This window comes from Phalacrocorax carbo, chromosome 2 (assembly GCF_963921805.1).
Source record: "Phalacrocorax carbo chromosome 2, bPhaCar2.1, whole genome shotgun sequence".
Classification (NCBI taxonomy): Eukaryota; Metazoa; Chordata; class Aves; order Suliformes; family Phalacrocoracidae; genus Phalacrocorax; species Phalacrocorax carbo.
The window spans coordinates 50386572-50410474 of record NC_087514.1 but is presented as its reverse complement, the minus strand read 5'-3'; the positions used below and the strand labels follow the sequence as shown (position 1 = coordinate 50410474).

Sequence of the window (23903 nt, the reverse complement as noted above, 5' to 3'; positions counted from 1 at the left end):
TTTATGCAAAGAGGAGTTTCTTCACTGTGGATGTAGGGTAGAAATTTAATTCAGCCAGGAGAATACATGCAGTCCTAAATTCTGACCTTTAAATCAATCACGCAATCAATAAAGTGCTTTCTTTTGGGCTAAGGGTGCCGAGGAAGCTGTGGAATAGAGCAATATTTTCTGTAAGTGTGGTGTGTAGAACTCTGTGTGGCAAAGAAAGAAGTGTCTTGATTTTCCTGTCTGGAGATGCTATTTGTTAGTCTACACTGCCTTCCTGATGAGTTACAATTTTGCTAGATGTTCAGATACCTATGAAAGTGGGTCACCAAAGAAAAGTTATTTGTGGTATTAATAAATTAGGAGAATAAGCCAAAAGGGAAGCATTTTAATGAGTTTCTAAGGAATGCTAACAAGATTCTTCTCTAAAAACAAAAGCAAAAAACCTCCAACCCCTCCAAAAAGTGGAAAACAAAAGAAAGAATATTCAGCTGCTACATTTGGGAACAGAATTTCAAGTGGAAGACGGATGAATTTATGTTCAGTTATCTAAGGTAACTGAGCCACAATGCATATTTAATACCGCTTACATCAGAAAGAAGCATAAAAAGCATGTCTGCCCTTTTCAAGTTATTGCAAGAGGAATGGCCCATGAATTTCTTAACAGTTGCAGTGAGTTAGGGAAAGGAAATTTAATCCTGTGACTGGAGCAAATAATTTGTTTTCTTGTCTCATTTCTTATGGTAATTTACTGTGTATTTTGGATAGGTCGTTTGAACTCTATCTCAGTTCTCTAGACTCTCAGATGAGAACAAGAATTACATTATCTCCTGCAAATGGCTGTTGTAAAGTGCTTGTGAAATGATCTGAGAGGCTTGAGCAGGACTTGCTCTGCCAGAGAAGAACTGGAGCCAGAACCTCAAAAGAGAATAAAGTCATCCCCAAAGTCTTCTGATTTGGGGTCAAACTCGAGATAAACGGAAAGATGTTTTTGTAAGATCTCATATTAACAGTCAGTTAATGACCAACTATCTAGACTAGACATTTTGTTCAAAATGGCTCCAAAATCATTGCCTCCCCCAATGCTGAAGCTCACAGGTATTTGGTCATCTGTACCTTTGAACTCTATGCCCAGATTCTCACTGAAACCTTGAAGGCTTACTTCTGACACCCTTACTACTGCCTCACTAATCATTTATTTTTGTGGCCCAAGACACAGGTGCTACATCCATACTGAGAAAAGCTCATTTTCCCAGGGCATTTCCCAGGTGAATGTTTCACACAAGGATGAAGCGTATCCTGAAGCCCACGGAAAAGAAATCTGAATGCACAGAAAAGGGGAGCAGCACTCCTCCACCCCTTCACCCCCAGCATAGTTGGGATGCAACCTGGATTTCCCTGAGCTAAGCAAAATGCAAGCCCTGGTGTTATATTCCAGACTTTTCAAAATTTCCAACCATCACGGGCACTATGGGGGGAATGTAGGTTTTGGAGCATGGGAGAGAGGGGTATGGTGACTCCTGACCTCTTTGTCTGAGTGTGCCTGACCATCTCTTTCTGTATGCAGAGAACAGTGAGAGCTACAAACTAATTGCATTCCTTCATCCTGTAGGACAGGAACAACCCCATGCACCAGTACAGGCTGGGGGCTGAACTACAGAAAAGTGGCTCTGTTGAGAAGGACCTGGGAGTGCTGGTGTACAACAGGCTGACCATGAGCCAGCAATGCGGCCTTGTGGCCAAGAAGGCCAACAATATCCTGGGCTGCATTAAAAGGAGTGTGGCCAGCAGGTCGAGGGAGGTTGTCCTCTCCCTCTCTCTGCCCTAGTGAGACCACATTCGGAGTACTGTGTCCAGTTTTGGGCCCCCCAGTTTAAGAAGGATGTGGAACTCCTTGAACAAGTCCAGCGGAGAGCTACCAAGGTGATCAGGGGGCTGGAGCATCTCCCTTATGAGGAAAGGCTGAGAGACTTGGTTTGTTCAGCCTGGAGAAGAGAAGACTGTGGGGGGGATCTCATCAATACCTGTAAATATCTAAAGGGTGGGTGTCCGGACAATGGGACTAGGCTCTTTTCAATAGTGCCCAATGACAGGACAAGGGGCACTGGGCACAAGTTGGAACACAGCAAGTTCCACCTCAATATGAGAAAGAACTTCTTTCCTGTGAGGCTGCCAGAGCAGTGGAACAGGCTGCCCAGGGAGGCTGTGGAGTCTCCTTCCCTGGAGACATTCAAAGCCCACCTGGATGCGTTCCTGTGCCCCCTGCTCTGGGTGTCCCTGCTCAAGCAGGTGGGTTGGACAAGATGATCTCCAGAGGTCCCTTCCAACCCCTGCCATTCTGTGATTAGGGTGTTTGTATTTGGTATTAAAATCATGCAGTTAGCTTCCCTCTAGTTGTGCAACATCTTGGAAGAACACATTAAGAGTGTGTGTGCACATGCACGCACGTGTACAAGAGTGATACAGGGAGGATCCAGAAGATCACACCTTCTGCTGAACTGCTGAAGGGCCTGTCTAGAAGGAGGCTACCACTTATGACGGGCGGGTCGGTCTCATACTGCTTCTCCAGCTGAGACCACATCCAAACCATTCAGTCAATATTATTTATAGCCCTGAAAATGGAAAAATGCTGCATGCAAGCCAAAAGAGTAACTCAAACACAGAAGGTTGCTCATCAGCATAAAGTTTCTGTTCTTCTGAAACAGCATGCTACATGGGAAAAAATAAATCAAAATGGTAGAACTACACTGTCAGCCATACTTTGATAGTTAACAATCTAAACATCTATTTTTAATGCACTCATGTTTTTCTGAAGCAGTCTGTTTTTCTGATTTCAACACCCAGCAAAATGCCCAGCTGTCACTGCCAAATTTTTCTTTCAAACTGCACACCTTTCTTCCCCACAGCAAAAAAAAACCCCTACAAATGTTAATAAAAGCCTAATACTGTGTTTGAGCCCTGAGTCCAGGTTTTCACTTAAATCCAAAGGCTATCAGCAACTTAGAAATCAACACCATCTCCAACAGCCAGGGTTTTTTCAGCATGCAGTTAATTTAAAGGCTTAAGGTGAGACAGAGAGAGCGAGCAACAGCTGTGCCAGGTCTGAAACCAAAATGGGACTTTCCAGCAGCTGAGATTTACCATCAAAGTTGCAAAACAATTTTTTGGAGTAGTTGTTCATGGTTGCCTTAGATAAATACAAAATACAACAGAAAAACAGAAAGACGCTCCGATGTTATGGTCGCACGTTAATTTCACATGTGGCCACACTTGAAATTCTCTGGTCTGGACTACGGGATTACACAGTGGACTGTGCCTGATAGGATGCAAGGTGGGTTTTTACAGGTCCTGTTGCCATCAGGGCTTCAGGCATGATCAAGGCTTCAAAACCCTAACAGTGTAAATAGTAACAGTACAAAAGTCACACCGTATTTTTAAAATCCTTCCTTTTCTAACTAATATCATTTCAAGGAGCAGAGGAAACAGCCTGGACGCGGGCTCGCAGCCAGCCGCTCCACACCACACTACCGTCGCACAGAAGTTTTGCGCGTGCGGCAGCTATTTACAGTGGCATCTCCACAGCAAACTCAGATACCGCCCGACCTGTGCTGGCACAGCCGGCTGTGGCTCAAATGGACATCAGGCACCCGCTTGCCAACTTGGGGGGAGGAGGGGGACAGGCTACCGCTGCAAAAGAAACGCACTAGCGCATGGCTTGCTGATGACCATTTTGCCCCATTTTCCAACACGATGTCGAATGAGCGACTGACATGGGTATCTACAGGAGGTGGCAAGGGGAGGCTTTACGGTTGTGCGGGAGCCGGGCTCTCTGCACACACTTCTCCCCGTCGCAGGACCACAAGTGGGACCAAACCAAAGTTTTAGGGTGCGGAAAAGGAGCGTGGGCTGCAACCCTCTGCCCCCCCCCCCCCCCCCGCCACCTTCGCACCTCTGGCGTTAAAACCCACAGACGACCGAAAGGCTCCGGTGGTGCCCTCGGGGAGGGGGCGCCCGGTGCCCTGAGCCGTCCCGCAGCGCAAAACGCCGGGGAAAGGCAGCTCGCAGCACCCCCGAGCCCCCCGCCGCTGCTCACTCCTCCGGGGGCCGGACAAACGGGGGCGGGGGGGGGTGTCCCCCGCGGGTGCCCCCCCTCCCCTCCTACCCAGGCTTTCCTAGAAGGCCTTCTTCGGTTTGGGTGGGCCGCCCCCTCTCCCCCCGCCTCCCTCCCTCCGCGCCCCGCGGAGGGCCGCGCACTCACCCGCGGCGCGGAGCGGCCGCTCCGTCGCTCATCCCTCCCCGGCGGGCGCGGAGCCGCGGCAGGGCGGGCGCGGGGGAGCGGCGCTGGCCGGGGCGGGCGCGGGTGGGCGCGGGTGGGCGCGGGGCGGGGGGTGGCGCGGCTCCCAGGCATGCGGCCCCCGCCGGCGCCGCCGTCCCCTACCTGCTGCTCGGGGCCGGCCAAGGGTGCTTGAGAGACTCTGCCGCCGGAGCAGCGGCTGCCGGTCATTTGCGGTCATGTGAATATGCAGATTAATTCGGGGGGTTCGCGGCTGCTTATTAAAAGCAGAAGCCAGGGCCGAAGCGAGCCCGCTGTGCCGCTGCAGCGGGGGCTGCGGGCCGCCGGGAAGGACTGGAAGGTTTCTCGGTTTCTTCTGTGCCATGCACCGCATCGAAGGAAATAAAAGTCTAAGCTACGCTGCAGTCGGGGAACTTTATCGAGCTAAAATACCTGTTGGTACATCACCCGAACTCTGCCGGCTACAAAAGAGACAAAGTGTTTAATTTGTTGGAAATTGCTAAAGCCAACAAAGTTTTGCCCAGGGTGGAAAGCCAATGGAGAAAAGAACGGTTGAAATTAGACCATGATGCTGTTGAGGAAATTCAGATAGTCCCTACCTTGAGAAGAACCCAATGACTACAGCGTGGAAACAATCCAATGTAAAAACAGCCCTTCACATAATAAGAAAAGACCAAAGCTGCCTAACTTTCCAAGCACAGTTATTCCATTAGACAATGCATAGAAACTGTCACTTGAAGAAGCCGGGGTGAAAATGGAACAAAGTATCTAGAAAATCCGTTTCTCCCCAGTGACTTAAAACCTTTGCACGCAGTGACAGAACCTGTGCCTAAGTTACATAGAAAACACTTTAAGGGACATGTTCAAGTGTTAAACAAGGTTAAAATAGAATGCGCAGAGAAGCTACATCTGCTGCCATGCATCCATACAGCGAAAGAGAAAGAATCAAAGTTTGGCATGATGATCAGCTGGCCTCTATGGGACACGCTGTACCAGAAAATCCTTCTGAGCATTAGAAAACAGTGCACGATCTGAAGAACAACTACTTTGGGCATGGAAACCATGGACAGAAAGTCTCCTAGCTTCTGCTAGGAGATTGTGGGCAAAAATTTACACGAGTGAAAAGCAAGTCTAATATATAACACTACCAGTTCAGGATGCGCTGGACAAATTTGTACACACAGCAGTGAAAAAAGTCATGCCCATATGTTAAATACTAACCGATCACAGTTTATGGTAAATGCAGGTGATCGTAAAGTACATATGTAGGCATTTCTGTTACGTTTGCCTGCTTTTCCCCCAAAGCCATGTCATAAAGGATACCAAGAAACATTCACAATTTGATGGCAAAAGAAAAACAACTGGCTGGACGTTTACCTTTCTTATTTTCAAGCTTTGCTTCATTTGCTTATGTCTTGAGCTTAGTCGAGGGGAGTGCCGTCATTGTTACACAGCTCTGCTCTCTCATTTGGTGCAATTGATTTTTTCAATCTATGCCCTTCACAACCTGCTACAGTGATTCCAGAAACTTCAAGTCCTAACACTGTCTTATTGACACATAAGCCCATCGTATACTTCCTATACTCACACACCAACTTTTTGTGTCACGGCTGCAGGAGGAGCTCCTCACAGTGAAAGGATTTCGGTTTGGATGTTCCTCTGTGTAAGACTTTTTTTACCCCTATTCCCTTTCCCCCTCTGCCAGGAATTACTGTACAAAAAGCTCCTTTTCAGTACTCTATTTCAAACACCTCTGGATTCCCTTGCTGTAGCTTAAATGTGCCACATCTCTTCCTACCCGCATTTGGTGAAGTCAGTATCCGATTATTTCAGCCTTCACGACAGAGCTACTTCTGTCATACAAATCCTTTTCTCTGTTGTTCCAAAAACTACAAAAGGCACATGTACAAAACTCAAATTTCTTTCAGTTTTGGAGGTGGCTCTTTGAAATCAGGGCTGAGGTTGCTTTCATAGCTTTGCCCTGACAACACACTTGTTCTTCGGCACCTTGCAGACTCGGCTCCTGCAGCCCATTTGTTTGTTCACAAACACAATTCACTTAGCAAAACCAATAATTGCTTTTCTTTTTCTTACAGACAGCATATATCTGCTCTTTTTGGTCTGCAGAGCAGATCAGTGCCACACAGAGAAGCCAGGACACTGACGGCTTCTGTCACTGCTACCATTCTAATTGCGATAGATCTTTTGGAGGATTAGACAAAGGTTGTGGCCACATAAACAGAGAAAGACGATGCTCTGGGCACAAGCCTGGAGCAAACTGCATTATGCCAGCTCTGATCAAACACACAGGCTACGTTCTGTTGAAAGCACAGAAGGCAAGGATGACAGCCCTTGAGATGGCACAGAAACACAGAGGAAAGCTGCCCCAGTTTGTCCAGGAATTAATTTCTCAATGTTGGGAGCTGGGAACACATAGATTCCTTTTTTTTTTCTGGGTCTTTTATAAAACCTGGGTTAACTCATTTTGGACCTCTGTCCAAAGATGAAATATTCTTCCTGCTGCTGTGCTCAACACAGTTAAGGAAATAACTTACAAAAGGATATATATGAAAAATTTAAAAATGGTGTTAATGTTCAATCCATGTCTGGGGAGGAGTGAATGTGCAGTGGAATCTTGCTGTGCTTCTGCTTCTCCTTCACTGAACATTAAATCTGAGTTTCTACAGTCATTTTTAGGGCACCATGAATTAAAGATCTCCATAGGAATGTAAGCCATGGTGAGAAGATGCTGCAACACATGAGACACGTCCCCATTCTGAACAAGAACTTCCCAGACAGTTGAGGCATGCTGGATCTGGGCTTTTGGTTTGGCCTGTTATGGAGGAGAGGGCATACTGCCAAAGTAAGAGAGGAATGTGCAAACAGCTAATTCCGGCTAAAACAATATGAGGGGTAGAGGCAGAAAAACTCCCAGCACTAGAGTGTCGCCTCACTGAATAGCAGTGTGGGAAGAGTCCCTTTGCTCCTATGGTGAGTCTCATGGATTTCCATCCATCCTGGGCAACTCTGTCAGATCTTCTTCATGGAATTTGTCAGATTGGACTGAAGCAGAGAAAAGCAGAAAACATTTTTTTGAAAAAGGACATAATTTAGAAGCACTGTGTGTTTGCTCAGTAGTCCTTTTCCACTCTGGACTGTTCTTCCTTATGTTGCTGCTGTTAAGCTCCTCAGCTCGCTTGGTGCTTCTCTCAGCACCGCTTCAGGCTCTCAGTTTCCAAAAGCAACAAGGCTTCCATGCATGTGCTCTCTCTGTCCCTGCCTCTTTGGGTGTTCCTGCCCTTTCCAACAGATCTTGAACTCAATGGCCAATTTCAGCAACAACTGATGGAGGATCAGAAATCCCAAAATTGTTCAGGTTCCTGCCAGCCCCATGAGCGTGAGTGGCCAGGGAGGACTGCAGGTAACCACAGTAGGAGAGGCTCCAAGAGGATTTTTCAGAAGTGCCTGAGTGATGGAGGGGCTTTGCTGTTTTCAAAGTGGTGCAGGCTCCTGGGAGACTCAATTCCTTTGACCTTCCTTGGCTCCTGTCGACAAGTGCGTCTGAAAGCAGGCTGTAAGCCTTTCAGAAACCATTGACACTTGCAGAAGCTCTCAGACTTTCTTTTCTGACTGCTTGAAAGTTTCATTCTGTTGCCATTGATAAATCCCCCTCCCCTCACCAGTTTATGTTTTATAAGTTTGGGTTAAGCTTTGTCTACTAAAAGGATCTTACATAAAACACCGCTTACTGAAATGTGATCTTTGCACATTTCTGAAGTTTTAATTTTCCTGCAGTGTAATCTTGTTACTTAGGTCATTCATTTTGTCACGCCTTGGTATCAGTCTGGTCCAGGTTTGGCTGCAGGGCTATGTTCTCCTGACATTTAAAGCAAGAATTCCCTGGGAAATCAGTCAAGAGATTTGACATTGCTGCTGGCCAAGCTCCAGTGGGTTTAGTTTTACTCTCCTTCTCTATTTATTGTGGAATCTGTCTGTCCACAAGCTGCACATTGAGTTCCATGCTAGAGAAGGAGAACAGAAAGGGACAAAATGGCCATTCATTTGCAGGATTCATTCAGGCTTTTCAGAAAGGTTTTACAAGAAGCTGTGCACTTAGACGGCTGCTGAGCTTCCTTAGCCCTGCTCTTTTACCCCCCTCATGAGACAATTTGGACTGACTGCTTTTTCTTTGCTCTCTCCCCCCACCTCAATAGTCAGCAATTACAGCTGGAAAAGCAAAATTAAGATCTACGTAGTATAGGAATCACCTGGAGGCTTTTAGTCTTTAGAAATAGTTTAATTTCAACATAACATGGTGTCATGGTTTAACCCCAGCCAGCAACCAAGCACCACACAGCCACTCGCTCACTGCCCCCCGGGTGGGATGGGGGAGAGAATTGGAAGAGTAAAAGTGAGAAAACTTATGTGTTGAGGTAAAGACAGTTTAATAATTGAAATAAAGTAAAATAATAGTAGTAGTAGTAATAAAAAAAAATAATTATGATAGACAAAGCAAGTGATGCACAATACAATTGCTCACCACCCGCTGACTGATGCCCAGCCCGCTCCTGAGCAGTGGTCGCTGCCCCCTGGCCAACTTCCCCCAGCTTTATATACTGAACATGACGTCATATGGTATGGGACACCCCTTTGGCCAGTTGGGGTCAGCTGTCCTGGCTGTGCCTCCTCCCAGCTTCTTGCGCACCCGGCAGAGCATGGGAAGTTGAAAAGTCCTTAACTAGTGTAAGCACCACTTAGCAACAACTGAAACACCAGTGTGTTATCAACATTATTCTCACTAAATCTAAAACACAGCACCATACCAGCTACTAGGATGAAAATTAACCCTGTCCCGGCTGAAACCAGGACACATGGACAGGCCTTTTGCTGGGAATATGGAAAAAAGAGTCCTTTTTCTCCCCTTGTACCAAAACCTGCTGCAAATCCCATTGCAAAAAGCTGCCTAAGTGGCAGAGACAGCAGGATTTGATGAACTGGAGGGGGGGAGCAGGAAAGCATCCCTGGGCGCTCACAGAGGGAGAGCTGGGGGAAGAATCCCAGGTCAACTGGAAATGAGGAAGAGAAGCAGCTCTTTTGTGGAGGGTGGCAATGACATGCAGCAGCACAGGGCAGGGTGCAGGAGGGTCTGCATGTGCCAGGAGGGGAAAACAGCCCAACATGCTGGTTGCCTGTGCGCTGAAGGTGGTGTAGTCTTAGACAGTGGGGCCAAAGCAACTTGTCTAACTTTGCTAGGTGAGACACTGAAACTTGGTTAAGTACTTACAGATTTTATCAGCCACAGAAAATATAGTGCTCCACTTTGTATATACCACTGCTGTACTCTCTTTAACATCTAGCCATGCTTTCCTGACTGATCTGAGTTGCCCTCCCTTACAGTCCTGCTGCTGTTTCTAAGCTCCTCACCTCCAAATGCTCAGTGTCTTCCCCCAGCACCACTTCAGGCCTTCAGCTTCCTACTGAAACGAAGCTCAGTCGAAGAACTGTGGAGTTTAAGACTAGACGGCAACAAAACATTTTCTAGTTAACTTTATATGTCATAGGCCATTACACATCACCTCATGACACATTTCATGAGTTCAATAACTTATATTTGGTTAAATATATTTTAGAAAAAGCATCCTTGCTTGATTTGAAAATGCATGGGATAGAAAATCCACCCATTCCCTTGGTGGGCTTATTCCCAAGATTAATAATTTTCATCACCAAAAATGGTCCTTATCTCTAAATGAGTTTGTATGAATTCATCTCTCATATAGCGGTTCTTATTATGCTGTTCCTTCCCAGACTAAAAGCCTCTTGTACTTCTACTGTCTCCCCATGAGGATACTTATATAATGTGAGCAAGTAATGTCTTTGTCATCCTTTTGATAGCTAAGCAGACTGAGCTCTCGATGTCTCTCACTCTAAAGAAATTTCTGTAACTTTTTTTTTTTCAGCTCTTGTTTGTGCCTTCACCACTTTTTCAGCTTGCTTTTTAAAATGCATTTTTTAATCTTGGTGTCCCAGCAGGCATATTCTGAAGTAAAAGCGTTTCTTGTAGCTCACCTAGGAATTGAATCAGCCGTTCCTACTGCAGCATCACATTGAGGAGGCATTCTTCCTTGCTTCGCCACAATAACTCCTCAGAACTTCTTGGGATATAGCCCTCATTCTGTAGATAAGTCTTGTTTCACTCTGAGATATGAAATTTTGTAGACATTTTGTCTGACAGGGATCACGCTAGAGAACAATCCAGTCTGCTGCATTTGGCCATCCTTTTCTCAACCTACTAATTTAAGTCATGTTCAAACTATACTGGCAGTGGTTCTACATTTACTTCCAGATTTACTCACTAAGGAAAACCCTGAAGCATGTGAGGCCTCACAGCGATCCCTTCAGATCCCTGTCAATTGTTGCCATGACTAGTCCATTAAGTACTTTCAGAGATCTGTCACCTAGGTCTGAATCCCTTTACCACTCCATGGCTAACATACGGTAGTAATGCTTTAAACAAATGTCACTCGTTATTGTGGTAAAGCCTCTAGAAGCACTCAAACACGTTGCTCCGTACAGCTACCTCTGTCAATCAATGTGTAATTGTAAAAATTAAATCTGTCCTGTGTTGTTGTTGGTTTTCTTTTTGGCAAGGCTAAGCCTCAGTGGCATAGTATATTTGACATGTAGCCCAAGGCTAGGAATTTGTTCTTTGTCCAAGCCATCTGCTATATGTAATATAATGATAATATATATAATACGTATATAGCTTCATATTCATAGGATTTATAAACCTAATGGAAATGTATGCCATGAATGGGCTTATACAGCATGTTCTGAGAAAGACAATTTTGCTTCCAATCATTCAGGCTGTCTTTGTAGATTACAATAGTAACTGTCTTCTTAATACTATGTCTTTTACAGGGTTTTTCTTCCCTCTCAACACTAATACCTTCTAAAAGCTAAAACCTCAGGCCATGGAAGTGAAGATGTTGATCGTTTTTTCTATGCAAAGGTTCATCTTTCATTGAACTAACTGAAAAGCAGGGTCTGACTATGAATATTTACAAGTTCAAGCTCTTTTGTCCATAAGCTTCTAAAGAAAACCTGACAGCATGTTTTTCTCGAAATCCTTTGTAGAACATTAGTTTCATTTCTGACAGTTTTTCATGTTAACAGCTCGGAAAAAAAGTTAGATGAAGCCTTATAACTTGTGATACAAGTGCCACGTTTTTATTGGACTAGGAGAAAGGTTTTAAACATGGACATGGCAACTAGAGTTATTCAGTCTCTTTGATGGCAGAAGCTGTACTGCTTTAGAGATTCTTGTGTTGGCTCATCTGTCAACAAAGATAATAGAGATTAATACAAAGAAACACTCTTGCTGCCATCTTCAGCTTTACTGACACCAGTTTATAGCGACTGCATGCGTGGATGGATGGTTGGTTGGCAAACATCTGAGACCTGGTCAGTTAGCAATGTTTATTCTTCAGCTACTGAAGTCCAGTGAATGTGGTCTGGGAGCACATGCAGCCACAGAAAACAGTCTTTTGAGGCCCATAGCTCTAGTCCAGTATTCACACGTTTCCTGGCATCCCACAGGGGTAGAGGGTAATTGGTGGACGCAGTCTGCAAAGACTGGATGAAATCAAGCACAGGGCCAGGGGCTCTCCTGCTTTACACTACGTTCACATCCCATGTTTCTTTCTAAGCAACGTTTTTGAATCTAACCTCCACGACTTCCTTCTATGGGCATTTATAGATTGGCAAGCTCCTCTTCTGCAAAGCCAACTGAGGGGAACAAAAGCTGTGAGCTGTGTGAATAGTTAAAAACAATACCAAAGGACATTTATTCCGGAAAATTTTGGGTATAGTAAATACTTTTTTGACTTGTTTGCAGACTTATCTTATTAATATAGTGCAACTAGTCTGAGACCATTCTTCGTGACTTACCTCTTAAGACTAATGAGTCTTCTCTTTTCCTGCATCCACGCTTTGGATAGACAGTAGATAGTCCTGCTATAAGTTCTTGTTTACACTGGATTTTGCGAATTCCATGGTGAGAACTAAAGACAGGTGTTGTGTTAAATTAGTGTTAAAAAGGAGGCAGATATGGCTAATGATACCTTTTCAAGGATACAGGCCAAAAAAGTCTGTTGCCTGTAAAAAATAGATCTACCTTTATAAGGATGCATGCAGAGAAAGGGAAATTTCTGAGTTCATGGTTTCACATGTCCCTTTTTATATAAGCGAAACGTCTACAATACCCATCTGATTTGCAGTTTCACCCTGCATACTTGACTGACATGAGCACATTTTTCATACCAGCGGTGCAGCAGAACCAACATGCCCGTGAAAGGGATTCTTTTCAGCTACACGCCTCACCAGCACCGTTATCGGGGAAGCTCCCGCTGAGGCATGGCTGGTCCTCGGGGTGCCAGAGGGGGCAGAAAACCACCCAGCCTGGTCCTCAGTGTTGCAGGGTGGAGTTGGCAGAGTGGACTCTTAGAAAATTATTTTTGACTTGTGAACTGAACCTATCTGGTACGAAAGGCACAGAAGAGCACTTGCACGCAGTCTTGCAATGCAGTTTTTGCTGTCCAGTTTCAGAAACTTGTAATTCATCCTTAAAAGGTCACCCTGATCCCAACTGCTTTGTCTCAAGGAGCTGACAGTGTACCTGAGAAATTGTAGATATTTCCAAGTTTCCAATACTGTGAAGAGGCATAAAATGCATATGAAGTCCGAGCAGCTTGTAGTCAAGAAAGCTCTTTTATTTTTTATTATTTTATCTTATTCTATTCTAGTCTAGTCTATGTTTATTTTATTTTAATTTTATTTATTTATTTATTTATTTAACTTCTATTTTTTACTCAAGTGAGGATGCTCAAGTGAGTCTTGGAGGGAAAATTAATTACCTGAGTTACAGGGAAATGTAATTTATTGGAAAAATGGAGAATTTAAGCCACATACAGAAATCAAAGTGAATGTAAAGCAATAGAAATGATAGTGTAGCCCAAATATCAAACAATTGGAAATGTGTCAGAGATTTATAATGTGATCCAGAGCAAAGAACTTCTAGACACTAGACTGTCCTGATTAAATAATGAATAAAAATTATGCACATATTTCCCCACTGTTTCTTTGTGTGTTGGAGACACTGAAAGCCCTAGACCATTTCAGACGTTTGGGCACACCATTGATTCACTTGGGTTTTGTGATGAGGCCAAAAAGAAAAGAAAAAAAAAAAAAGAAAAGAGCCTGGGAATCCCTATAATTGTCCAGCCTCCGTGGTTTTGTTACTGTGCCAAAATAAGGGGTCAGGGCATAATAGCACTAGAAAAGCTCACTCTCCCTAGATTTTACATAACGAGTTCCCAGCTCCTCTCATTCAGCCTGTGCCCGGTTCTGCAACCAAGGGAGCACAGAGTGCAGATTTCAGCTATAAAGCTGCCAGTGGGAGAGCTTGTTTTGCTGTGGTAAATTGCAATAAATTAAAGAAATGCCTCGGCGCTTGCAGGAGGGGTGGGAGCAGAAAGCACAGCTGAAAATGCCAAAAAGAATCTCTTGAAATGTCCTGAAATATTCTCTCTCCTTCTCCATGGCTTGCTCAGAAAGTTGTAGGTTTGGCAAAGTAGTCTCTGCTGCTTCCAGTTAAAGTACGTTTAAGGATATCTTTTTATTCTAAAAATCTGTTAGGCAGGGTTTCCTAAGAACTGGGTTCTTCAGCCACACTAGTTGTCTCCCTTAGGGCCACCTGCTTTTCAGAGGTGGTCCTTGCAGCTCCTGTTGATGTGCCTGGCAGCAGCAGTTGCTCAGCCCACCTGAAAAGTTTTGCCTGCTTCCTCCAACAGCTGAGACTGAGTAGCCTAATGTATATCAGCTTAAGCTGGAAATTTTGTTCTTAGCAACACTTTTAAGCAAAGCAAGGCAGAAAATAAACTGTGAACCAGATTCTGCCTGGTAACAGCACTTCCATTAGGGGAGCTTCTGTGTGTAGAGGCAGAGCAGTGTCCTGGACACACTGCAGCCACTTGGAAGGAAACAGCTGAAAAGATTTAGGGAGAAATGGGAGAAGGGAACCTGTTGGCGGCATGGCTGAGGCACAGAACAATTTTGTCTAACTGTGGTTCTGTGTTTGTGTTTTCCCTCCGAATCAGGAGGACCTGCAGGGTTCACAAGGATTTTGAGAAACATCATCCTCCCTTGGAGCTGAGCTTTTGCTGTGCTGCAGTCTTAGGGCATTTTCATCAGAGATACAATAGCAAAGCAGAAATTTCTTATTGTGCACTGTCACCTGCAGCCACAATTAACATTTCCCCTTCTCATTAGAGATTTCCCTCTGTCCCTTTTCTGTTTTGCTTTTTTTTTCTTTCTTTTTTTTTTCTTTTTAAGAGGATAGCAGAAGTCACAGCAAAGGTAGCTGGTGCCTATGGCGTGGAGTGGAGTGCATTATTGGTGGTAACACCATAACTTCCTTGAAAGCAGAGAGATGCTGCAAACTCTTGCCCACTTCACTTCTTCACAGGTTTCCCCCCCAAGGAACCTCCCCCCAAAGCCTGCAGCTGTACCCAGGATCGGAAGCAGGTACAGCTGCAGACCCATAGCCCTGGCAGCATCCTGTCCCAGGCAACCTAAAGAAGCAAAAAGAAAACCTGTGCAAAAGGTAAACTTGCAGTTCCTGCAGGTAGCTTAGGTTCATCTGGAATAACGTCGTGGCTCTGCAACATGCTAACAAAATGTTTACATGCCTATACAGCATATGATACCTTTGCATATACAGTGCTACCGTATTCATTCTCTGCTATAGCCAGAGATGAAAACAGAGTTAATCTAAGTCATAGAATCACAGATTATTAAGGTTGGAAAAGACCTCTTGGATCATCAAGTCCAACTGTCAGCCCAACGCTACCTAAGCCGTGTCCTAAAGTGCCGCGTCTACACGTTTCTTGAACACCTCCAGGGATGGAGACTCCACCACCTCTCTGGGCACCCTGTTCCAATGCCTGACCACTCTTTCAGTAAAGACATTTTTCCTAATATCCAATCTAAACCTCCTCTGGTGCAGCTTGAGGCCATTTACTCTTGTCCTATCACTCGTGACTTGGGAGCCCAAACGATGGGAGCTCTGTTTCTTCAGAGAGTATATATCTTAATATACAGTCAAGATCTCGAAGTCAAATGCAGGACCTAGGCTGAGTAGCTCCCACTGCCATTGTTGAGCAACATTTGGCTGAATGTTATGAGACTCACATATATATAGTGTGTGTGCACGTGCATTTATAAAACATGCATGCATTTATACATGCATTTGTGCAAGTCTGTAGGGAGGGAACTGCTGTGCAGTTGAACTCAGCTCTCTGAACACACATCGTTTCTCAGATGAAGTGTAACTCATTATCATTCCTAAAACTTAAAAATCTGTCTCTGTATGTGTCTGCTTTTATCAAGAACGAGATAATTCAATAGGCAGGTGCTAGTCTGCCTACATCCAGTTTTTAGTTATCAAGTTATTAGCTTGGGAAAATTAAACCTTTAGCATTTAATATCCTACTGGCTTGTATTTACAATCCACTGAGTTGTGATTTACATCTCTGTGTGCTGAAATGCCCTGATAAACCTGCTCTGCTCCTACACCTTATGTCTCAGAATGCTGTTTCTTGAATGCAAATTATGTGGGACACTTCAAATTTGCAGTTCTTGGAAAATGAGCGGTATTGGAAGGTTCTGTGGAAACTGTGGTTTCTGGAAGGAATCTGAGGAAAAAAAAAACCTGAGATAGGAGGAATTTCTACATGACAAGGACAAGACAGATATGGGTGCACAGATGGTGACCGATAGTACCATACTCTCAGGCAGGCTTATTAGTGTAGTCTCAGTGTCATGATAACATGGATGTGCTGGACTGGAGCTGGCTTACACTTGACAGCTGAGAACGAACCGGCAATTGGTCTCACCCATTTGTGGTGACATACTTAAAGAGGTGGGAAATTGTATGTGAGAAGACAGAGGGAAGGAAGCAACAATTATACATACTAAAAAAAAAAACAACTTATGGTCGTGGCCTTGAGATTTTTCCCTTTCCTTTTGTAAGGACTCTTGCCCCTCTCTCAGTGTTGTTAATCACACCACTGTCTGGAGGCAAATAGAAGAAAGCAACATAGTCTGTATCATACAGTGTCCATGTTATTAGTAGCCTCCACAGAGCCATAGAAAAAGTGGCTATGTTAGTAGGAGGTAAATCCTGAGAGTCTCTAGCATCCAGGTAAACCGGAGACTGTCACAAGGGTTGGCAGGACCTCAGGAAGGGCTTGGGGAATGTGGCCCTGGGTACTGGGTTATACAGCCTTGGTGTTTGGGAGAAGGCAGGAGTTTGTGTACATGGATGGGATCCAGTAATGTCACTTACTGCACTCAGATGTCTTTTCTGCTTCTGCAGATGCTCTAGTTGAGTATCACTTTATTTAGGGCTACCGCACCAAAATAAAATAGCTTCCCTTTATTCAGGCTCAGAATAAGATAAGAGAGCAAGATTCTCACACTGTGTCTGTCTGCTCTCCTCTGTACAAAAGGAACCGGAGGGGTGCTTTCCCTTGGTCAGACAACCTGGCACTGGTTTTATGCTGAGGCAGTGACTGGGCAGGCTCGACAGATGCACAGTGTTTTGAAACAGAGCTTGCATTCTTAAGGCTGCCAATTGCCCAGAACAGAGCTCAAAGATGCACTTCTTGAGGGGAACAAAGCTGGGAAGTCCCCGCTCCCTCTAAGCCATTAGAAATAAAACACAAAGAAAGGGCATGAACATTCTATGAGGTAAATTCCATGGTAACACCTGATTTTTAACCACAGCTATATATCCAATTAGTTCAATGATTTTAGAAGGCATGCGGTATAATTGCCTTCCATTTACAGGACCCCTTCACCAGTGGGGAGACCAAGGCAGAGAGCAGTTCAGGTTTGTCCAACAGGACCATGAAGTTACAGAACTTGGAGGGGGACCCAGGTCTCTGAAGTCCCAGTCTGTTACCCCAGCCACAAGCGGAGCTACATCTAACATACAAGAAACCCGTGGGACTGACTGCAAGTAGCTACAGTACCAAGAGCTCAGCAGATCACCCCAAAATAGATATTTTTATGAATACCAAATTTAATCTAAGACATTCTAATTAAACTAAATAATATGACTGTCTCCTTCCCCCCTACACATATGCACATTTCAGAAGACAAATCAATCCCAAGTATCTGGGGTTATGGACAGAGTCCCTCTGCTGAGCCAGCTACACCCCGCAGTATTCTGTTCCTGCCCTGCCCTCTGAACTGTAAATGAATGGGTTGATACAGGACAGGTGCATCTGTATTTTTTATGAAGTGTAATAATTTATGGTCTGATTTTGGACATTAGGTTCCAAGGCCAAATTAGTTTTGAAAGCATCACAGCAGGTTACACAGCTGATAAACTGGCATTAACATTACAGTTAAAAATACTTCTTTGACACATTGTTAGCCTGAAGGCACATACAAGAAAAACTTTTATATATAACCTACATACACAATACAAAGCTCTATTAAAATATTTTCCTCTCAGACTTCTGCAAAGTGTCATATTGTAATTTTCATTTAAATTTAAACTACCTTTAAAATTGAAGTGGTGATCTCCAATGACACATCACCAAGATAGAACCGCCTTAGGCAGGAGTAGCTCCAATAAATTTGGCCTTTTGGGGGAGTTACACCAGAGGACATTTCAAGAGGTGTGCCATGTTTGATTGCACTGTGGTTGCATGCCTCTGACTTCCAGAAAGCAACAGTTTACCAGCAGTTTTAGATGAGATGGGTGTAATGGCTGTTTCTGAGCTTTGCAAGCCAAATCCTACCTGGAAAAAGAAAGCTGCCTTAGGTTGATAAATACAGCAGAATTTGAGAATGCACACCTATGCAGTTTAATTTATTTTTAAATTTATTTTTATTTATTAATTAAAATTAATTTTTCTTTATTATTTCTTATTTAATACTGATTCATTTTAGAAGACAGGCAAATATGGAACACTAGCTTCCAAAAATCAAGTTTTTGTTTCAGGAGGGAAGCGTGACTATCTGGTGTTTGGAAGAGACAAATGAGCCAAGGGAGCACTCTCCTAGTGCTCCAGCCCTCCCATGGACTCGCTGTAATGCCTTTACAGCACATTTGACTTGCCCTGACAACCGACCTGCATTAGAGAAGTGCTTAGAGATCTTCAAATGAAGAAATGTTCATAACTAAAAAGCAATTACTGTAATGAAGGCCCTTAAAAGAGGCTCTGCATGACGCAGCTGATCTCTAGTACAAGTGTAATTGCACCGAATGTTGTGGAGTGTATTTTCATTCCTCTTCTGCATACGTTCAATATCATTTTCTGAGTAAAACAAACGTCTGTGCACAGTTGTGGAGGTTGGATTTTATACTAGTTAGAGTGGATGACCTTCAGCTTTTGTTTTTGCATAGCTGTCTTACTAAATATAAGCCGAGTTACAACCCAACCTCACACTTTGACCTTTCAAAATTTACGTTTAAAAATAGAGGTTATCTTTTATGCTGCAAATTATGCCTTTATAATCCCATAAGTCAGATATCACAGTCCCACTTCAATTATGCTAAACTCTTATGTTAATTTTAAATCATGTAACTTAATTCCTGGCAAAGCAGGCTGGTGATTTTCAAAATGTGGTTAATGAGGCAAAGTACAATCTAGATTCTGCTACTGAGATCATCTGAATCCCTTAGGTTGCTGAAGATGACTATGGAGAGGCTCTTCTTTACAAAAGTCTGGTTTAGATTTTCAAAAAATGAATTTTTAAGTGCAGTTAGGGGCTATGAAATTTGAAGTTGAGCATACAAAGTAGTTAAATTACTTTCACTACAGCCATAGAACAACAGTGCAGCTAAAACAATTATGCTTCTGTGCATATACATGCTTTAAAGGCCTTAAGTTCTGTCTTTCCCTTTTAAATCACAAATGTAAGCCATACCAGGTTTTCAAAATGACAATCCAGGGGCCTGATGTCTATGTCCACGGATGCATGCAAATCAATGTCATTTTTCCCTCTCATTTACAGAAGCCAAACATTTGCTAATAACTTCTTTCAACCCCCACCCCGACTCAAACAATAGCTTTATCTAAGACCAGTTAGTACGTGAAATCTTATGAGACTGTACAGCTTTATCAATACAATTACGTCCTCCACCCCCAAATCTCTGTCATTCTCTGATCAGACAGGCTGAAAGTTTGTCACTAAAGCAAGCTCAAGGTGAAGCTTAAGTTCTTTAGAGACTTTGTTGTTTACTACTATTTATTACGCTGAATTATTCATACAAAATTTATATATAAAATGGCCTCCATTCTTTATTAGCATATTCTTTTCCTCATGTTTTTTTTCTAAATATCGGTACATGAGCCATATTTTTTGTCTGTAAATTAACAATTAATTAGCACACATCCACAAGAGACAAGGCAAAGCAAATATTTAGACATCCAAAGGCTGGTGTACATTTACTTTTTATTTAACATCTTCAGTAGCCTCCCTACAAGGAAGGAGAGATTCATTCAGGATTTGAGGTGGGAATCAACACTTACAAGAGCAGAGGGTCTAAAGAGCTCCACTGCTCGCATAGAAAAGATGCTTTTTACACCAAGGTCAAATCCAAGAGAAAACTAAGCCAGTTTTCACATGAGTTAGGAGGTTGGAGGACACAAAATCAAAACTCTGGCAGAAGCTGCTCTTTAATGTCCTAATGCATAGTCCCACTGGAGAGCAACAGTCATGAAAGTGCATGGCAAAACAAAAGAAAAATCGTGCTGAGTAAAGAGCCATGGGAACTCAGTAACAGCCATTAACTGGCATGGTGCACAACGCTGGTGTCCCGCATGACAGCAGCTGCAAGGAACCAGCTCTTCAGCGTGGTGCCCCGAGGGCTGAGCCTTTGACCTTGGGGCAGCTGCGCTCCCCACGGTGCCCCATGCAGAACCGTGCAGCTCTGGCGCTCCCTGCTCTGGGACGGAGCCCTCAGGAAAATCAGGAGGGATCTCTGCCAGGGAAGTCAGACACCGTTTTGAGTCTAAAGGGGAAGATTTAGGGACACGTTGTTCACCTGAGGAAAGGCATGCAACGGGGCAGTTCAATGGTTGGATATCCCATCCCAAACACTTCTGGTATTAACACCTAAGGGTCTGTCTAGGCACAGAAACAGTTCACACAAATAGGAGTGGGCGTTTACCTGCCCAAGGCATCCCTGCACCTCCTCATCGGTGCTGAACACCTGCACCTCTCCACACCTCATGGTGATGATGGCTTATGGGCTTTTTCCTTCTCCTCCTCTTTGCTTGATGGCACCATGGAACAGGCCGGCTTCAGCTACAGGTGCTGCTAGTCACATACAGCACCACTTGGGCTGCCCAGTATGCTTTTACCTGTTCCCCTCAGAGCGGCTCGTCCTGCCATGAGGAGAGATGTGCAGAGGTTGCTCAGTTACTCACTGGCACTGCAGAAGCTGGAGGTGGCTTTTTTCCTTTTCTGAGGAGAAAACTGAGGGAGAAACAAGCAGTGAAGGTATGTAGAAAATGGTCTCTCCTTCCAGCAGGGACCCAAAATTACTGCTGTGGAAGGACTGAAGCCGTGCATTTGCCTGAGATGAGGGAAAGGGCAGCAATTGTGCTCGTTGTGAGCAGTGGTTGGGAACAGAGGAAAGGGACATTTTATTTGCATCAGTCTCCCAGTGGGCTGTTTCCTTATTCTACAACTTGCTATATCAAGACACTGGAGCAAGGTGCCCCAAACCACTCCAGGAAGCAAAAAATAGGTGTCATCTTTATTTTGGAAGGGCACAGGGATTTCTCCGTATTTTGCAGACTTCTCCTCCTCCTGGGGCACCCCGGCCAATGCCACATGCAACTGTGGGTTGCAGGAATGACCGCGTGAATGGGTCAGACACCACCTGAGGGAGGAGAGGGAAGAGGAGGAGAGAAGGTATCTTTTTCCTTTTTCTAAATTTCCTTTTATGACCAGGACTGTGGCACTACTGCCTCTAGGATGAATTACCAATCCCTATCCCACCACATAACAGCTCAGCATCCACCCCACCCCTGGGGTTCGCTGCTGCTGACAAAGCAGGAAGAACAGAAAAACGCAGGTGACTTCCAGCAGCTCTGGGGACAAAAGCAGTCCATGGGTTGGGAGGCAATAGGCATACACACTTTCTGTGTAACACATTGCTGGGAGCTGGGCTGACGATAGAACACTGGCAGACCAAGAGCAATCACAGCGGTTGCAATGAAGTTGCTTCTCCGTACAGACCTTACAATGCCCCGTAGCTACCACTCTAAGACTTTGCCTTATCACCATATGCGAAGACTATCTTGAATATTGGGACCGCAGCATGCATCATGTGTTTGACTCCACTGTAAATTAAAATGTTAATTTTAATGTATGTGGCAGTTCTCTGAAAGCAGAGTCATGTTTGTCAACTCTAGTATATCAACCAAAATGGGGTAGTGGACTGGGACTCCAGATCACAGGTTTACCCAAATTTACTCTGCTCAGCAGTTGAGCTGCTCTGTTATTTGTAGTTTTATGCATTTGCATTCAAGAGCATCCTTCAATAAAAAACAATCAGGTCTAAAACCAGCTACAGTCTAATAGTAATCAAATAAACAAGCTTTGCAACTGAGAACGCTGCAAACATTTTAGAAAATTAGCGAATGCTTCTTTATTAATAAGTGACAGAAAGTAAAAAATACATTCAAAAATAGTTTCAAAATGAATTTCTGAAGCAGACACACCAAAAAAGAATCATGCTACTCTGAATGCTTTTTTCTTAAACTATTAAAAGAACATTAGGTAAGCTAATGCAACAGCTGCCTGCACTACCGCTTCCACAGTATAATCCATAATGGTAAAAGCAGCTTTTTCAGACATTTTAGTGCAATTTATGCTGTTTACAGGTCTTTTTTTTTGTGCTTTCTCCTATAATTTGGTGTCAATTGATGTCACTCAAGCTTATAAAATTCCCACTAAGTCAAGACATCTCCACTTAGCAGTAACTTTGTTTCCTTTCAGGGCTAATATGGAAGTAGTTGTTCTGAATCCCAAAATGATAAATATCTAATAGAAGCCTGAAGCTATTCTGGTACTATACAATTGGTGATGTATAATTGAACATTAAGTAATCCAAGTAATAGAAGTCATAGGTCAGCTGTCTCTCCTCCTTAGACAATTCCTTTAAGTACTGCCTCACTACTTCTGCACTTGTTCTCTCATCAGAGGAATGTCTGTCTTTGAATTTAGGAAACTTCAGCTCAGCTGGAGCACCCACCAGCTGCAAAAAGTAATTGGCGTCTTCTTCCAGGGTTTCAAACTTTCCTATAAAATCATAGTTGATGAGGCAGGGGTAGCAGAGCTTACTGACTTGCTCCCAATGAATGTCCATTCCTACTGGGCGATGGGAATCTAACAAATATTGGACAAACTCCTTGAATTTAACTCCTGATCCTGTTTTCAATGCCTCTTCATTTGCATTATGTCTATACTTCTTAATTATTGCCTTCCCAAATACTGGATGGTAATAACTGTTTGGATGTTCAAACTTATCCCTGAAGGCAGACACCAGTCTTTCTATAGGATCACGTACAAATATAGTCTTGGTGTATGTGTTCAAGCGTGTGTATATCCCTTTTAGGTCATAACTGTCCAGTTTCCTTAGATGCTTTCCATAGTGCACATCGTCATGGGAAATGTTGTGTGCTGAAGCAGCAAGTCCATTGAGCACCATGAGGACCCTTTTCCAATTGGAGCAGCCTGCTTTCGGCACTTCGCAGTACAGGACCTTGTGCCTGTCCTCCACATAAATTCTTGACACCAGGTGCACGAGATGGGTTCGCAGCTTCTTTCTGCTGTTGTATTTCTTACAGAAGTCATGCAGGAAGGACCTGCGCTTTTCCTGGGTGATATCCATATCCTTCCATTTGCCACCCTTGACTAATGTCTTGTTTAAAGGGTGCAGTGCAGGAGGTAAATACACCCCTCCGAACTGGCTGAGAGGTGACTCGCTTATCTTCTGCTGCTCAGACAGTTGGCTCACCAAGGAAGCAGCCACCACACCGAAAGGGTCAGCCTTGCCTCGCCAGTGCCTGCCACCCAAGACGGCCATCTTGTGCTTATTGAGGCCAGGAGAATCGCTCCTGCTCCACGCTGCTCTCCTTGGCATCCCCGGAGTTGGGAGTGGGAAAACCTGCAAATATGGAAAGAAGCAGAGCTTACAACACAACGACAGCCCAGCCCAACCCAACCCAGCCCATTCACATTGCAACAGCAGCAAGGATTGTGGTGCACGCTTGAGACCAAGCCACATTTAGTACTACAAACTATCTTTTGAACCACTTGATTGATACATCTAATTTAGCAACAAGCTGGGCTAATTATGGAAACTCGTACTTCCGAATCTTACCTGTTAGTGCACGGTAGGTCCTCCTACAAAAATAAATAGTTTAAGCCACACCTTTTAAGAAATCAAAAGAGGTTCACACAGGGAGACTGACAGTCCTGGTAGGGGTGGCCAGTTGCTTTTCTCTACCAAACACATTTTCCCCCCACGACAGCA

At 44.1% G+C, this 23903-nt stretch overlaps 2 protein-coding genes across 7 annotated transcripts in view; both read right to left on the bottom strand.

The window, feature by feature from the left end:
- The window catches only part of AQP4 (aquaporin 4), a 119388-nt gene that overhangs the window by 10030 nt on the left and 85455 nt on the right, over window positions 1–23903 (bottom strand). Inside the window, exon 1 of one of the 3 annotated variants that reach the window (XM_064442823.1) lies at window positions 4424–4462. The exons of 1 other annotated variant lie outside the window; for it this stretch is intronic. Coding sequence is in view for 1 of the 2 variants with exons in the window: in XM_064442820.1 (XP_064298890.1) it covers window positions 4244–4275 (32 nt within the window). In the remaining variant the exon portion in view is untranslated. Of the gene's footprint in view, window positions 1–4243; window positions 4353–4423; window positions 4463–23903 lie in introns of those variants that run through there. One more of the 3 variants, XM_064442820.1, reaches the window with a different exon arrangement.
- Window positions 21989–23903, bottom strand: part of CHST9 (carbohydrate sulfotransferase 9) — a 95430-nt gene continuing 93515 nt past the window's right edge. For all 4 annotated transcript variants that reach the window (XM_064442816.1, XM_064442818.1, XM_064442817.1 and 1 more), the window contains one exon: window positions 21989–23534. In XM_064442816.1, coding sequence (XP_064298886.1) covers window positions 22437–23534 — 1098 coding nt within the window. In that variant the 3' untranslated portion in view covers window positions 21989–22436. The remainder of the gene's footprint in view (window positions 23535–23903) is intronic.